The sequence below is a fragment of the Mustela erminea genome, chromosome 8 (genome assembly GCF_009829155.1).
Source record: "Mustela erminea isolate mMusErm1 chromosome 8, mMusErm1.Pri, whole genome shotgun sequence".
Lineage (NCBI taxonomy): Eukaryota > Metazoa > Chordata > Mammalia > Carnivora > Mustelidae > Mustela > Mustela erminea.
The window spans coordinates 33,655,704-33,671,152 of NC_045621.1; the positions used below are offsets into that span (position 1 = coordinate 33,655,704).

Genomic DNA, 15,449 nt, shown 5'->3' on the forward strand with positions numbered 1-15,449 from the left:
GAAACAAGTTTCTAGTCTTTCTATTTTTTTTTTTTTAATTTTAATCCTGAATGAAAGTATGTTTTGATGCTCCTCCTAACCCTTTCATTCCATGGAAATTTCTCCACCGTAGTCCTTGGCATCCTCCATGTGGTCACAGCTGCTGGGCTCTTCTCTGGCTTGCTGTCACTCTCAGGTCCTCAGCCCATTCCACACGGGTGACACTTTCTGCCTTGGCATTAGGACCCACTCTTCTGGTTTATTTCTATTTCAATGGCCGTTCTTCTTAGGCCTCTTTGGTCATTCCTCTATTCATCTGTTAAATATTTGTTTCTGCCCCTTTTTCTATGCACACAGAAATCCCCAAATATGTCCCTCCAGGTCACTGACTTCTAAGTTTATGTCTCATTCATGGCCACTCCCTTGCACTCTAAACTTGTTTTTGAATCTGCCCAATGTACATCTCTACTGGATATCTAGTAGGCCTATCCAGCCTCACATGCCCACAGTGGAATTCTTGGCCAATATCCCCCAAATCTTTCTTCATCTAGTTTTGTCTTCTTAGTAAATGGCACCATCATGCATAGAAGTGTTCACAGCAAAAACCAGAGACTCATCCTTTCCCTTTATCCTTATATCCAATGGATCAGAGAAACCTGTTGATTCAGTTTATGCAACATCAGTCAAATCCGTCCATTTCTCTCCTTCTTTCTTGCAGTCCTAGTCTAAAGCATTCAGTGAACTATGGTGATAGCCTCCTATCTACTCTCCCTAGTCAACTCGTATTTCCTCTAATCCATTTTTTTTTTTTTTCTGATGGGATCTTAAAAACAAACAAACAAAAAAAACCAAACATAAATTGAACCACACCATTTGAAAGTATTTTAAATCACTCTAGCCTCCACTCAGGATAAATCCAAATTCTTCACTGCAGCCTGTACCTCACATTATTTTACTTGGTACTGTTCCTCCCATATTGTCCTGGTTTACTCTTCTCCTCAGCACATGCTTCATATTCCTAGAACTTGCTAAGACTTAGTGGTTTCAGGGTATTCCCACTTACTCTTTCTTCTACTTTGAATATTTTTCCTTGACCTGTACCCTTTATCCTTCTCACCCTTTACGTCTCTGTTCAACTATCACCTCCTGAGAGAGGCCTCTTATGACCACCCCACCCAGAAGAACTTGTCTCCCCATTCCCCTGTATTGCATCTGTCATACTGATTCATTTTAAAGAACTGTGAACAAGATGTGATTATTGGGTAAATTGACTTGTCCTTTTTTTTTTTTTTTTTTAATATACTGTTTGTTCTTTCCAAAAAGAATTGATCTTCAAGAGGGCAGAGGGTTTGTTATTTTGTTCCCTGCTGTTCCCCAGTCCCTTGAACAAGTCTGTCTCCCAGGAGGTATACTGATTAAGTATTGGCTGAGAAATAAATAAATGTGACCTCCAGAATGATCACATTTATCCAAAAACCTAGTGCACAATTACAGTTATAAAATAGGAGGAAGTTTCATTCTGGGGGAAGATTCTTACTGGTGACACTTTTCGATTTTATCTTATTTATCAACAAGATTCTCACAAGGAACACTCAAAATAGTGTTCACAAATTTCAAAGCCATTTCCCACATATTGAAATAACAATTAATACGCAATCACTGTTTTCTGTCCACCAAGTATTATCTAAGTTCTTTCCATATGTTATTTCATTTAATTCTCACAATAATCATCCGAAATAGTTACTGCTATCTTATTTACAGAAGACAAGGGTTAGGGCAAGCCACTTGCCCAGCATGGCAGAACTCATCAGGGAGAAGGTCGGCCATTCTGACCCCAAAGAGGCACAGGTCCCTTGGTTCTCCTCATTAAATCTGAGGTCCATAGCTTGTACCATTTTCCTGCTAACACAGGGTAAAGAAAGCTCAGAGGATTCGTGTGTTGCCTGTACACCCAAGGGCAGCAGGTATGAAAGTTTCCTGGGAGAGTTTATCCCCCCTGCCAGCCACTCACAGTCACAACTAACAAGCATCCTACATATAGAGATATGTGTGGGATTGCATGTACTCAATAAGCAGAGAAAACTTGTATCTGTTCTGTCTTCTAAAAGCAAATATGGCTCATATCATGGATCTAGAAATAAATTTTCTTCTTTAAGGTGAAAGATGACAATTAAAGGATGATTCATGAAAAATTAAAGTGGAAAGCATTACAAAATAATGAAAGGGAACATGCCAATAAATAACACTGATTATTATTGATAGTAGGATTAGGTGCGATTTTTATTTTCTTCTTTTTTTAAAAAAAGATTTATGTATTTGAGGGGCTCCTGGGTGGCTCAGTGGGTTAGGCCACTGCCTTCAGCTCAGGTCATGATCTCAGGGTCCTGGGATAGAGTCCCGCATCAGGCTCTCTGCTCAGCAGGGAGCTGCTTTCCTCTCTCTCTCTCTCTCTCTCTGCCTGCCTCTCTGCCTACGTGTGATCTCTCTCTGTGAAATAAATAAATAAAATCTTTAAAAAAAAAAAGCCATCTCAAGTACAAATAATATCATAGGAAACTGTGAACCACTGTGTGATTTAATTGAAAGGACCCTAAAATGAAATCCCTTTGATGCTTCTTCTTTAAAGCAAAAAGAACGTTTTATGGGAACATTTTCACAACTCCACTTCAGAATTTGTGCACTTTCCTGATGTGGAAAATACTGTCACTCATACTCCTTCAGAGAACAGAGGGTATGAACTCAGTGCCTGGAATTATCAGCAACAACAAAAGATTTTGGGCAGAGTGGGTGTGATGTTGGCTGATCCTTATAGGATGTAACAGGAGGAAACTTACATTCGTGATGGGATCATTCTCATTCTCCGTAACACATCCCTGAAGATTTAAGTTGAGAGCTTTACAAATGATCATGATTCTCTTGGCAGCTTTTTCTTCAAACGGTTTGATCACAGAGTCAGGTTCTAAAAGGTCTTTTTTCTGAAGTTTCAAGGTCTGAAAGAAAATGTTGAAGGTCTTTCTCAACAAACACTCATCAGAGAAAATAAAAGAATTCTTAATCATAACACACACGTGTGTGGATCAAGTTCACATCTGCTTAGAAAGAATTCTGACTTACATCTATATCTGGATCCAGCGAGAACAGATTTAGCCTCTCCATATTTCGAGTTGTTTTGACAGTCTCTTCAGTTTCTGTGAGGTACTACGGAGAAAACTGTGTTAGCTCTTGGTAGCTAAGTATCCAGATACTTACAGCTCGGCCCCATCCACATGGCCAAGAAGTTGTTCCTTATTATTACACTGTTTTAATATCCTCCATCAACACTCAGCAAATCTTATCAAAACATGCTTTTAAGTGTTGTTTGTCTTAGTCTAAATCTTAAAATACAGCATTTCCATCTTTTTCACGAAAGCAATAACTAATAAGTAATTCAAATTTATTTGCATAGCAAAATGTCAGCTTTATTACTTTTGCGAAGTCTGGGTGTAGGCTGTTTTCTGAAGACTCTGTTTCCTCTGGCGTGCATTCACAAGTTATAGAATTATCCAGCGAATCTTGAAAAGATACACCAAGAGAAGTTACCAAGTAATACTTATTAATCATACATTACTCTAGGCTGTGACATATCAAAACTGCATGCGGGGTGAATATTAGTGAGCAGATGCCTTCATTGTGCCTTGGCTGTAGGACTCTATACACTTATAAGATCTGGACCTGGAAATCAGACCTCCTGATGGTCATTTTGGGATTCTTTCCATGACACCATCCTGAGCCGATAAGAACTCTTGATCCTTCTAATACTACCTTTATACCTGGGGTTGTCATGGCTTACCTCATCAATGCATACTGAAATGTTCTTATACGTGTATACATTTTTGATAATTCTGACTCTCAGGCCATCAATGTCAAACTTGCATTCTAGCTTTGGTTAGTTAAACTCTCTAAAATTCTGTAAACATTGATATTCTTGTTGATCATTACTAAGTAAATCATGAATGTAGAACACCCACCACGGTATATAGTAGTTGTGTTAAAGTCAACCTCAGTTTTCTTCCTCATGACCCCATGCCTCTTTCATATGACATTTAGATTACTAGAATTTAGAGACCCTGGTTTCTAACATCCCACAGTGCTGGGCAAAAGGACTTAAAATAGTTTTCCTTTGGGAGGAGCGACCAACTCTGAAGGTAAATTTGTCTTTCATAGGTCACATGTCTACGACGCAGGTAGAGACCTGTTTTTCTACCTTTCTCATCCCCTGTCCTTTCCTCTCTCTTGCTCTCTTTTCTTTGCGTAGAATGAATTAGAATCTTAAGATGTAATAAGGATGGGAAAAAGAAAAGTTTTTTTATCTTATAAAGATCTTGAGTACTGTGCAAACTTTATGGAACTGTCACATATAAGCTGATCTCAGTATGGTCAAAAAGCATTCATGAAAGATATCTTTCTTCCTTTTTTAAAAAATATCTTTCAACTAAAAGGATGTAATACAAATTTGTCTTTATATAATATCATCTTAGTTAATTCAATCCAGTTAAATTAAATGCTACGAAACACAACTACCCCATCTACATGAACCTCCCATCACACTTGGGTACATTTTAATACTGCTGACAAATGACTTCTATCCTCAAATCATTGCCAGTAAACTCAAAATCATACCTGTGTGTGGTGACCCTCACTATTCACTAAAAGTCAAGATTTAGGGGTGATTTTCTGGAGCAAATAGCTCAGGGATGGATAAGCGGGACCTGACAACTACCACAGTTACTAGCAGTTTAAATGAATGCAGATGCACGGGTCACACTTTACAAAGGAAGGGAAGTGGAAGTGGAGGCATCTGCTCTCACCCAGCCCCAGTTCTGCAAGCTCTGTGCTTCTCCTCCCCTGAGAGGGCCCCTCGGGACTGATTTGCAGGATGCGGTTCAGGGTGTGGATCCATTCATCCATATCTGACTCTGTTTCCGCCGCCAGCACAAAATAGGTTAGGTCATTCATTTTCAATTCAAAGGCATATTTTCTTAATCTGTTATTCTGTGGTATAAAAAGAAAGAAAGAAAGAAAAAACACAAGATAATAAGTCTTAGAGAGTGAAAGACCTTTTTTTATGGGGTCATGCTTCCAAAGCGTTTCCAGGCAGGAGAGTAACATAAAGATCAAGAGAAAAATTTGGCTAGGTATGAATTGTTTTGTTTGCTATTTTTCACGGCTTTTTATACAGATAGATATTTTATTTAGGTTTTTGTTGATTGGATGAGCATGGTGCTTCAAAATTTCTTCTTCCGCTACCTGTGGGAATATACTCTAAACTTCAGATGGTTGATTTGAGTTTCTACCTTCACTTCTTCATTCCTGTGTTCTGTCCACTACTCACTCCATTTGGGCTTCTGGCCCTGTCATACCCCATGACAGCACTTGTCATGGTCATTAACAAATTCTATGCTGCTATATTATCCAAGGGACATTCCTTTCTTTGCATCTTCCTGACTTTTCAGTTGAATTACCATGGTGGCCAATTGCTCCTTCTTGAAATCCGTCTGTGTCTGGTTTTCATGACCACACTCAATTCTGGTTTTCTTTCTTTTTCACTGGCCACCACTTTCGGTCATCTCTACTGGATCTTCCTTAACTTGGTGACATTTAATTCTGACCTTGGCTTTGCCTCAGACTCCTTTTCTCTCTCATCTGGTCCAATGGCTTTAAAAGACATGATATCCACGTGACAGGGCACTCCATTTCCTTCTGTGGCTCTGGCTTTTCCATCAATCTCCAGATTTTTCTCCAACCTCACATCTCTATTTTGCCTTTTGTGATGAACCCATGAGGCTTTGCTCTAGTTCCTGAATGTGCTCCTGTCACAAGCTGTGTTGCTGTCACAAGGCCTGAAGCGGCCCCTCCCCTATGCATATGCTCGCACACAATCAGCACCATGTTTGCCCCTCATCTACTCAGGGTAATCGTAGTCACTCTTCGGATCTCAAATGAAGTTATACTTCCTCAAGTAAACCTTCCCAAATTCCTCTGTTAGGACAAGGTTCTTGTCTTCCAGGGCACTTAGCCCAATTTGGAATGATATACTAACTCATTTTCATTTGTCTGTTTTGACCAACATGTGTTTCCCTCATGGCTGCATCTAAGAGGGCAGGGCCGGTTTTGCTCACCATTATACCCTGTGCTATTGTAGAGTAGGGTTCAGGACCAAGTGGGCTCAAAATAGTCGCCTTTTATAATGGAATAGGATCGGTTCCTATTCTTGGGGAACTGACATTTGTAGGGAACAGTGAATGAAAGGAATAAACAAACTGGAAGACAGAGATCTGTGCTGTTCAGAGAATGAAAATGGGCTAAGGGGTTGAGTAGCTACTTCAGACTTCTGAGTAGCTACTTCTTCCCTGGAAGGGGCATCCAAGTTGAAATCTGCCAAAAGAGTGAACTGTTCCAATGGGAGAAGCCCACTGAGAGTGGAGGGAATACAGGAGCAAATTACAAGAGCACTTTCCTAGTTCATTTCTAATTCACTTTCAGGTAATTCTGATACAGGTAATGATCTCTTACCCATACTGCTAGGAAACCATTAGGGCACCCACAATTTTAACTGAGTGAAGGCTACATAACCAAGTAAAATATAAACAGGAGACGAATGGTAAGATGAGAGTATTGCCATACTGTGAGATTATGGCTAAATATCAAAGTAAAAAATTCTTTTTGACAATTCTTGATGGCAAGAAAAAACCAATTTTTAATAACCTTCTGTTAATATCTTCTTTGCAATGTTCTCAGAGACTATCCTAAAATAGCTTGTTCCCTTCCACTTCCACAGTATCATGATTACTACCACAAATACGACACTTACTAAACATCGGTCATCTAGACGCCAGGTACCATGCTGAGCATTCACAGCCATTATTCCACTTAGTTCTGTAACAACTCTGTGAGACAAATTGTATTATTCCATTTAACATAGAATGATATGGCGACTTGGGGAGAGAAATTAAAATGTGTTTGGGATTCTGCAGGTAACAAGTGGCAGAGAAGGGAAATGACCTCTATGTACTCTAACACCCACTGAGGTTACCCAGGAGCCAAGATACTATTCTCCTTCCCTGCCCCCTCCTTGGCAAACCAAGGGCATACCAAACGGTCATGGCCTGGGATGTCATGGATTCTCTACGTGCTGAGAACAGACAGGAGGAACACATATGGCTCAAGAAAAAATAAAATTCAGGCCCTGAAGGAGAAAGAATTAGCTTAAAAAGTAGCAGTGATTCTCACTGTAGAACTTCATAGCTTAAGTGCCACTTTCTAGATTCTTTCAAGGACAAACTCTTGGCTCCAGCTCATGCTTTTTTGTATTATCTTCAAGTATTATTATCTCTTTGCCTTGTAATGACTCACTTGCTGGCTGGCTCTTTTAATAGTCTGTGAGCTGGAGAAGGGCAGAGGCTGGCTGGTTACCCTCAGTGCTCAGTGCTGTGATAGCATTCATTCATAAAGTGGTGTCTATCGGGTTCATGGGTTGTGCTGGACAAAAACAGACAGTCTCTACCCTGCCAGAACAGGGGAGACAACGAGTGAATTACACAAATGTGAAATTGGAAGATCTGTGAATGTGTTGAAGATGAGGTATAAAATGAAGGTATAAAAATTCTTCTTGAGAACAGGAATCCTATTGCAACATGAGAATACTGCTATTCTCCTAGGACCCTCTGGGTTCTGTAAGAGCAGAAGACAGGCTGACTTTGACTGATAAAAGGCCAGAGACGCATTTTTAGACCATTTTGGCTGTAGTGTAAACACAGTGGAGGTTGCCAGAAAGACAGTTATGGCTCTAGAGTTTAGTGTGCAAAAGCAAACATTTAGACAGCTTCTTTCAGAATGCCAATTCTTTTTTTTTTTTTTTAAAGATTTTATTTATTTATTTGACAGAGAGAAATCACAAGCAGTCGGAGAGGCAGGCAGAGAGAGAGAGAGAGGGGGAAGCAGGCTCCCTGCCGAGCAGAGAGCCCGATGCGGGACTCGATCCCAGGACCCTGAGATCATGACCTGAGCCGAAGGCAGCGGCTTAACCCACTGAGCCACCCAGGTGCCCCAGAATGCCAATTCTTAGAAGCTATGGTCTTCGCAGGTGGTGTGGGCAGACTCCCTCCACACACCCTGCCACACGTGTCTGGGGTTCTGATGAAGGAAGTCCATAAAGTTATGTGCATTCTGCACCCACACAGAGGGTCTAAGGGCAAAGACAACTTGGCTGAGAGCAAGTATAAAAGAAGACACAGTTTTCCTTTACAAAACAACAGGAAGAGAAAGAAGTCAGAATGCTCAGAGTTCAGGACATGGCTTTGGCTAGAATATTGCTAAGTACAGCAAAATGCAAGCAAATCTCAGTGTTGTCTTGAAAACAAACACATGAAAGAATCTGCTTAATTAATCTCATGCTGTAAGTAATGTGGACAGGGAGATGCAAAGCTATGTAAAACGCTTACATTAATTATATTAGTTAAAATGGATTGAGTTGCAACCTGCTTTCAAATGCAGATGACAAGGAACTAAAAGAATTCTAGATAGAAAACATGACAAAACGTGGACAGAACTTGATTTTCTAAATGGCATTCTGTATTTCAAAGGAATTGATTATGGTTGCCAACTTTAGCAATATTTTAAAAAATATTTTGGGGGTGCCTGGGTGGCTCAATGGGTTAAAGCCTCTGCTTTCGGCTCACGTCATGATCCCAGGGTCCTGGGATCTAGCCCTGCATCGGGCTCTCTGCTCAGCAGGGAGCCTGCTTCCTCCTCTCTCTCTGCCTGCCTCTCTGCCTACTTGTGAACTCTGTCTGTCAAATAAATAAATAAAATCTTAAAAAAATATATTTTGTAAAAATTTGAGCAAAGTCTAACAAGCCCTTGTTGTCTGTCTTTCTTTCTTTCTTTCTTTCTTTCTTCCTTTCTTCTTCTTCTTCTTCTTTTTTTTTTTTTTAAAGATTTTACTTATTTATTTGACAAAGGGAGAGATCACAAGTAGCAGAGAGGCAGTCAGAGAGAGAGAGGTGGAAGCAGGCTCCCCACTGAGCAGAGAGCCTGATCGAGTGGGGCTCGATCCCAGGACCCTGGGATCATGACCTGAGCTGAAGGCAGAGGGTTAACCCATTGAACCACCCAGGCGCCCCAAGCCCTTGTTTTTCAAAAAGAGATTTTTATTAGTGAAATAAATATTCCATTTGCAGCTGCTCAAAAACCAAATCATCTTTTTCTATTTAGGGCAAAATCGAACTACTTACTTGCAATGTAGAGGAGCTTATGCTGGGGAAGATTATGATGCCCTAAGTGGTTTCCTATCTCACTCTCCTTGATCTCTAAGATAATGGCATACAAAATAACAAAAAAGAAAGGACAAAAATAGAAAAATCCTTGAGACAGCTTAATAATCTCAAAATGCAACTGTTACGTCATTACAGCGGTAATCCAGAGATACTCACGTTCTTTTTTGTTCTTTCCCCAGTTTTCCTGCATCCCTGAAAACAGTGTCCTTTGTGGTAGATGCAACTACTTTGTGTACTCAAGCCCACCACAGTCCTTCTACACAGCTTGATAAAGAACAGGAAACTGGGGCGCCTGGGTGGCTCAGTGGGTTAAAGCCTCTGCCTTCAGCTCAGGTCATGATCTCGGGGTCCTGGGATTGAGTCCCGCATCGGGCTCTCTGCTCAGCAGGGAGCCTGCTTCCCCCTCTGTCTCTCTGCCTGCCTCTCTGTCTACTTGTGATCTCTGTCAACTAAATAAAATCTTTAAAGGAAAAAAAAAAAAAAAGAACAGGAAACTGTGAATATGCCCTAACACGCTCTGATGTGTCTCATGAGTGGTAGCACACTGTTTCTGCAATATTCATCTGGAAAGGTTCCAGAATAGATACTCCAACAGAGCCACCAAAGGCGATGGAGAACCAAATGTCAAAGGAAGTTATCCAAACAAAATACTCCATCATGCTGTTGTTCCAATGTGTTACTAGCAACTTCTGCAGAATTTTGCAGGAAGAAAAGAACGGTTTTAAAAAGAAACACATATGTCACATACAGGTTACTGGGGTTGGTGGATACCATTTATAGAATCTTTCCCATTCTCTGCATGTTTATTTATTTAATTTCACTCAAAAAAATGCACTAGGCACCTTCTATGTACCAGAGACATAGTGTTAAAAAATTTCAAGTAAAGCACTTGCCCTCGCTGAACTTGCATACTAGTGTTATAGAATGCCAGTAAACAAATAAGCAGAAATACAGCATACTTTACATATATGTATATGACTATATATAACATCATAAAGCCTCATGCCATGATACATGCAATTTATATTCTTGCATATGTTTTCAGAATCTATTGAGATATGTCCCTCACTGTATCTGCATGTGTGTATTTTTTTTTTTTTCTTTTCTTGCACATCCTCTCCCATAGGCTGGGAGCTCTTTGAAGACAGGAGCTGCATTTGATCCATATTTGGCTTCCCCACAATGCCTTGCACAGCAAAATTTTCAATATATATTTGCTGAAATAAACCCTGCATTTAAACCTCATGGCTTAAAATGATGCATGAGCTTATCTTTTTAGTGTTTCTTCTGTCTATGTGGCTTGCAGGAAAATAGATGTATGTATGCAGGCATGCCCACATGATGTAGGATGACCGACCATTTCCTTGGGCATCCTAATTTTTTTTTTAAAGATTTTATTTATTTATTTGACACAGAGAGAGAGAGAGAGACAGCAAGTGAAGGAACATAGGAGGGGGGAGTAGGAGTGGGAGAAGCAGACTTTCTGTTGAGCAGGTAGACCAATGTGGGGCTCGATGATCAGCCCCACAGATCAGATCGGATCTGATCTGATCTGATCCGAAGGCAGATGCCTAATGACTGAGCCACCCAGGTGCCCCCTTGGGCATCTTTTGGTGCTTTTGGACGTTCCTCTACTTCAAACCTAATTTTTCCATTTACTAGCTCTGTGGTTTGGGAAAGCCACTCTAGCTCCGTGAGTTTTATTTTAATCCAGTGAGATAATAACCATGCATGTTTCATCAACTGTTGTCAAATAGCATATTAGATGAAGAAAAGTACAAGTGTCTTTCTGGTTTTTATTGTTATCATCGGAAATGATGTTCTGCAGAGCCTGACTTTGTTAATGGGAGGTTTATAGGTCATACGTAGTTTCTAGATTTGTTTCCCTTGGCAGGTACACTCCATTTTTCCCTTCTAATTTGATTCCCTTTCTGTGGACGAGCCCAATCCAGATCTGCACAGTCCACGCTGTGCCCTGTTGTGTGCACCTTGACCTACTTCCCTCGTGTGGCGGGCTGTCTGAGCTGCAGAATGGATCTGAGTTTCTAGACTTTGGTTAAGCCCATGAGGCCATTGTCTTTTTTTTTTTTTTTTAAATTAAGATTTTATTTATTTATTTATTTGAGAGAGAGAAAGAGAGAGAGAGAGAGAGCACATGTGTGTGTGAGTTGGGGGAGGGACAGAAGGGGAGGGAGAGGGAGAGAATCTCAAGCAGACTCTGCACTAAGTGCAGAGCCCTATACAGGGCTTGATCTCATGACCTTGGGATCATGACCTGACACAGAACCAAGAACTGGATGCTTAACTGACTGAGCCACCCAGGGGACTCAAGGCCATTGTCTTGGAATCCATATCCACAAGTGGTAGATTCAGCACTGGGAGGAAAGAAGCAGTGTTTGGCAGCCTCAGTCCCATTTAAGCCTGTGTCAAGTGACATCAGTCATTATTAATGTTGAGGTAGGAAACCTAGCAGATGGAATTCTTGGACTATTCATTCATTCTCTTCCATAACTGTAGGACCTTGAGTGGATGGATGGGTAGGCCAGTGGATGAATGAGTATGAAGACTCTGAAGGAACAAGATAAGATCACAGAGGCTTGAATATCCCTTCATATCAGATCAGAATGGAAGCAGCAAAAACTGGAAGTTCTGCTCCAGATTGGGAATGCACAGCATATAAAACAGATCTAATATTACTGTTTGATGATTTTATACAGTGGAAAACTACTGTTATTTTTTTTTCTTTTTTAACTAGGATCCAGAAAATTTCCACTCATAAACGTCACCAAAAATCTCTGAGAAATTTACTGGTTACGAGTCTTTCTCTACTTGACATCACCCTTAAAATATATTTCTCAGAATTCCAAGGGCTATTCTTAGAACACAATGATATAGATTGGGTATGAAACAAATGAAAATGGCTTGTTTTACTAAGACTCTTAGGAGTCTGGACTTTCTTAGAATGACAGATGGTAGGTATCACTTCTGAGGTAAGGTCTTTGTTCCTCTTTTCTATTTTATTCAAGGGAAATGGATTATGATTCTTGACAAAATAAGTCTGACTCATTCTATTATTCATTTGTTCTGTGTTTTTGTGTGTATGTGTTTCATCTTCAGGGACATTTTGTACCTGAGAGCTTGTGATAGCAATGACTAAACTTGCAGTGTATCATTGAGAATCTTCCTTTCAGTTGTAAGAACTCCTAAGTCAAAAAGAGCTATAAGCAAATATGTAAGAACCAGGATCCAGATACAAGGGGATAAGTAACCCAGATGTCTATCTTCCCAAAGTGATCTAAAGAAGCTGGAGGTCCTCCCCCTACAAAAGGTTACAAGGTCTTAATAAAGAGGAATAGAAACGAGGAGGTATAGAGCTGAACTCTAAAAGATGTAATGAATGTTCCCAAATATTTGAATGGCTCTCTCCTGGAAAATGAAGTAGGATTATTCATTTGTGCTTTAATGTGTAAAATCTACTTGAGGAATCCTGCTGGCTGACCCAAAAGAGTTCATTACTCTTATGTGCTCCTAGAACAATTAACAGTAGGTGCCCTTTATAGCTTTTGTGACACTGTATAAGTTAGGAATGAGCCTGTGTCTCTCTCTGATTATGACTTCAGCAGAAAATTCCTGATGCTTGAGCAGAGTTCCTAGTATGTCAGAGGGACTAAATAAATTTGTTGAATGAGTGAATGAATGAACAAAAAATAAATGAATAAGTAAGCATATTTAGGTAGAAATTTCAGGAAGGTGAATTGAGTTTTTCTAGGAAGGCCTTTCCACTGTTGAGTGACTATCTCTCAAAGTTGTGACCTTTATACTTAAAGAAAAGACTATCACCAGCCAGATCTCACCTTCACTGCTCACTTGCTCATACCCCTGACCTTGTCCCACATTTTTCCTTAAGCTCTTCTTTCTGGCATCTCTTAACTCAGGCAAAAGACCTTAAGGACACAGCATCCCATGATGGAAGCCAAGACAACTCCTCAAGTAGTAGCTGCCTGTATGAAGAACTCCTGGAGCCCAGAAAGCACAGACCAGTTTGAGCTTGACCCCCCAACCCCACCTGTGCAGATGGACCTTGGAGTGACCTAGAGTAACCTCATTATAATATTAAAATGTATATTTATATTTACATAATTGTATTATGCATTGTAATATGTATTATGTTTTATGTATTTTTATGTAATTTATGTAATATGTAATTACATTTTATGTAATTATAATATATGCATTACATATATAATATGTATTAGTTCCATAATGCATAATGTCATTTACATAACATACATTGTTTGTAGAGGCATGTTCCCTTATGACACTTGCATGATCTTATATCTGTCTCTACACTGACAAGGCTCTCCTTTCTAACATTCAGCCTAAGCTTAAATAAAGGAAACCCACTCATCCTTGCTGGGGAGTCACAACTTTGTAAGTTATTCCTCATTATCTTCATATTTGCTGCAAATGAAGTTTCTCTTGCATCACAACTCACCTGGTGTGTTTCTACCTGTGACTCACCAAGGAGTGAAATCACGTTAGTTTAGTTATAAGACTAGGGAAGAATGGCTGAGGACACACTGTCTCCTAGATCCTTTTTCCTTTTTACCGATGAGGAACCTGAGCTCAGAGCTTGAGTAACTTACTCAAAGCCTCCAGCAGTAAATGCTGAAACCAGGATTTGAACGCTAACCCGTGTGAACCCCAAGCTGTATTTTCTCCTAGGAGACACTCTCCAGCTCCAAGGCATCACTTAAACAGAGACTGAACCACAGCCCAAGACAAAATGGAGAAGAGGTTCCTATAGTGAAGGTCAGATTTGAATACCAAGGTATTTGAATACTTGGTATTTGAATACCAAGGTATTTGAATACTTGGTATTTGAATACCAAGGTACAACATGGAGTTGTAGGATTCTTTGAAAAAAAATATCATATCAATATGTATCTCTGCAAGCTTAATATGTAGCCCGGGCCACAGTGATACTTCCTAAAAGATGATAACGCATTTGCTAGAGCAAGCTTTGAAGGAAAAAATAGAAAAGAAAATATTTAAATTTTATTTATTAAATTTTCAATTTTTTAGTTCAATGTCTATAAAATGTAATCATTGATCTTTAACCTACTGCTAACGTTTTACTTGATATTTCTAAAGCCAAAGAGTTTCCTTTGTGATCAACAATGGAAAATGATCTTCACCCTCCATTTAGACCCTTATTGCCCTTTCCATATGGAAAGTTGGTGTCTGCATTAAAATGCAATTATCTTTCACTTCCAACCTAGTGCTCAGCAACACTTAATTAATTCTTTCCTTTTAAAGTTCAGCATTATTACTTTCTGGAGGAATTCCAGATTTTAAAAGATAAACCATCCAGAAAAAGGCTAGGCCTAAGCGACTAGAGAAAACTCCATTTTTGCATCTGCAGATCCAAGTGCCGCTGGTATTAATCCAAGACATGATCCCAGCTATGGAGCAAGCTATGTGAATGCCTGTGGCTTGGTGGGAAGAGAAGGATCTTCTCCTAGTGGCCTGGGACCAGAAACACAGTCCTCAAGCTCAATGAGCCAGTATCTTCCTGTGAAATTCAAGAAGAGTTTGCTATAACATTTGGTTGCTTTAATTTTTATGCAAGAAGGAATAAGGATACTTATTTCATCAGAGCAAAAAGAATAAATGAAAGCAAGATGTCCCAATGAGGTCTATGGAATTTTTCTGCTTTCCTTTGCCACGGTGGTCCTCGTCACATTGAATTCTAAGAAAGACAGTTTGAAGACCAAGAGTTCACAGAACAGCATTGTCTATTAAAAGCACTGTGTCTTGTTTCTGAAATTAAGTTCTTGGGAATCAATATAATCCTTGTCTTTGAAGGAAACCTCTTTCAGAAGGAAGATGATGTATGTGTACACTGTAAATTTACTGTCTCATTATTACCCAATAATATAGTACTTATGAAGTATAGTGAACTATATGGTTTACATATTATCTTACTGAATTCTTTAGCTTAGTGGCTCTCTACACTGTTAGCTACACAGGTGGTCATTTCCCCCATCTTGAATACACCAAACTTGCTCTTGCCTCAGGACCTTTGCACTTGCTGCCCTAGTCATTCTTTAGTTTTCAGATCAAATAATTTCTCTTTGAAAATGTTTTTCCTCA

General features: G+C 39.7%; 1 protein-coding gene across 14 annotated transcripts in view; it reads right to left on the reverse strand.

Annotated features, from left to right (window-relative positions):
* Positions 1-15,449, reverse strand: part of DOCK10 (dedicator of cytokinesis 10) — a 262,830-nt gene that overhangs the window by 91,485 nt on the left and 155,896 nt on the right. For all 14 annotated transcript variants that reach the window (XM_032354991.1, XM_032354984.1, XM_032354985.1 and 11 more), the window contains exons 8-11: positions 4,827-5,010; positions 3,445-3,530; positions 3,094-3,177; positions 2,814-2,969 (exon numbers count right to left, since the gene is read on the reverse strand). In XM_032354991.1, coding sequence (XP_032210882.1) covers positions 2,814-2,969; positions 3,094-3,177; positions 3,445-3,530; positions 4,827-5,010 — 510 coding nt within the window. The remainder of the gene's footprint in view (positions 1-2,813; positions 2,970-3,093; positions 3,178-3,444; positions 3,531-4,826; positions 5,011-15,449) is intronic.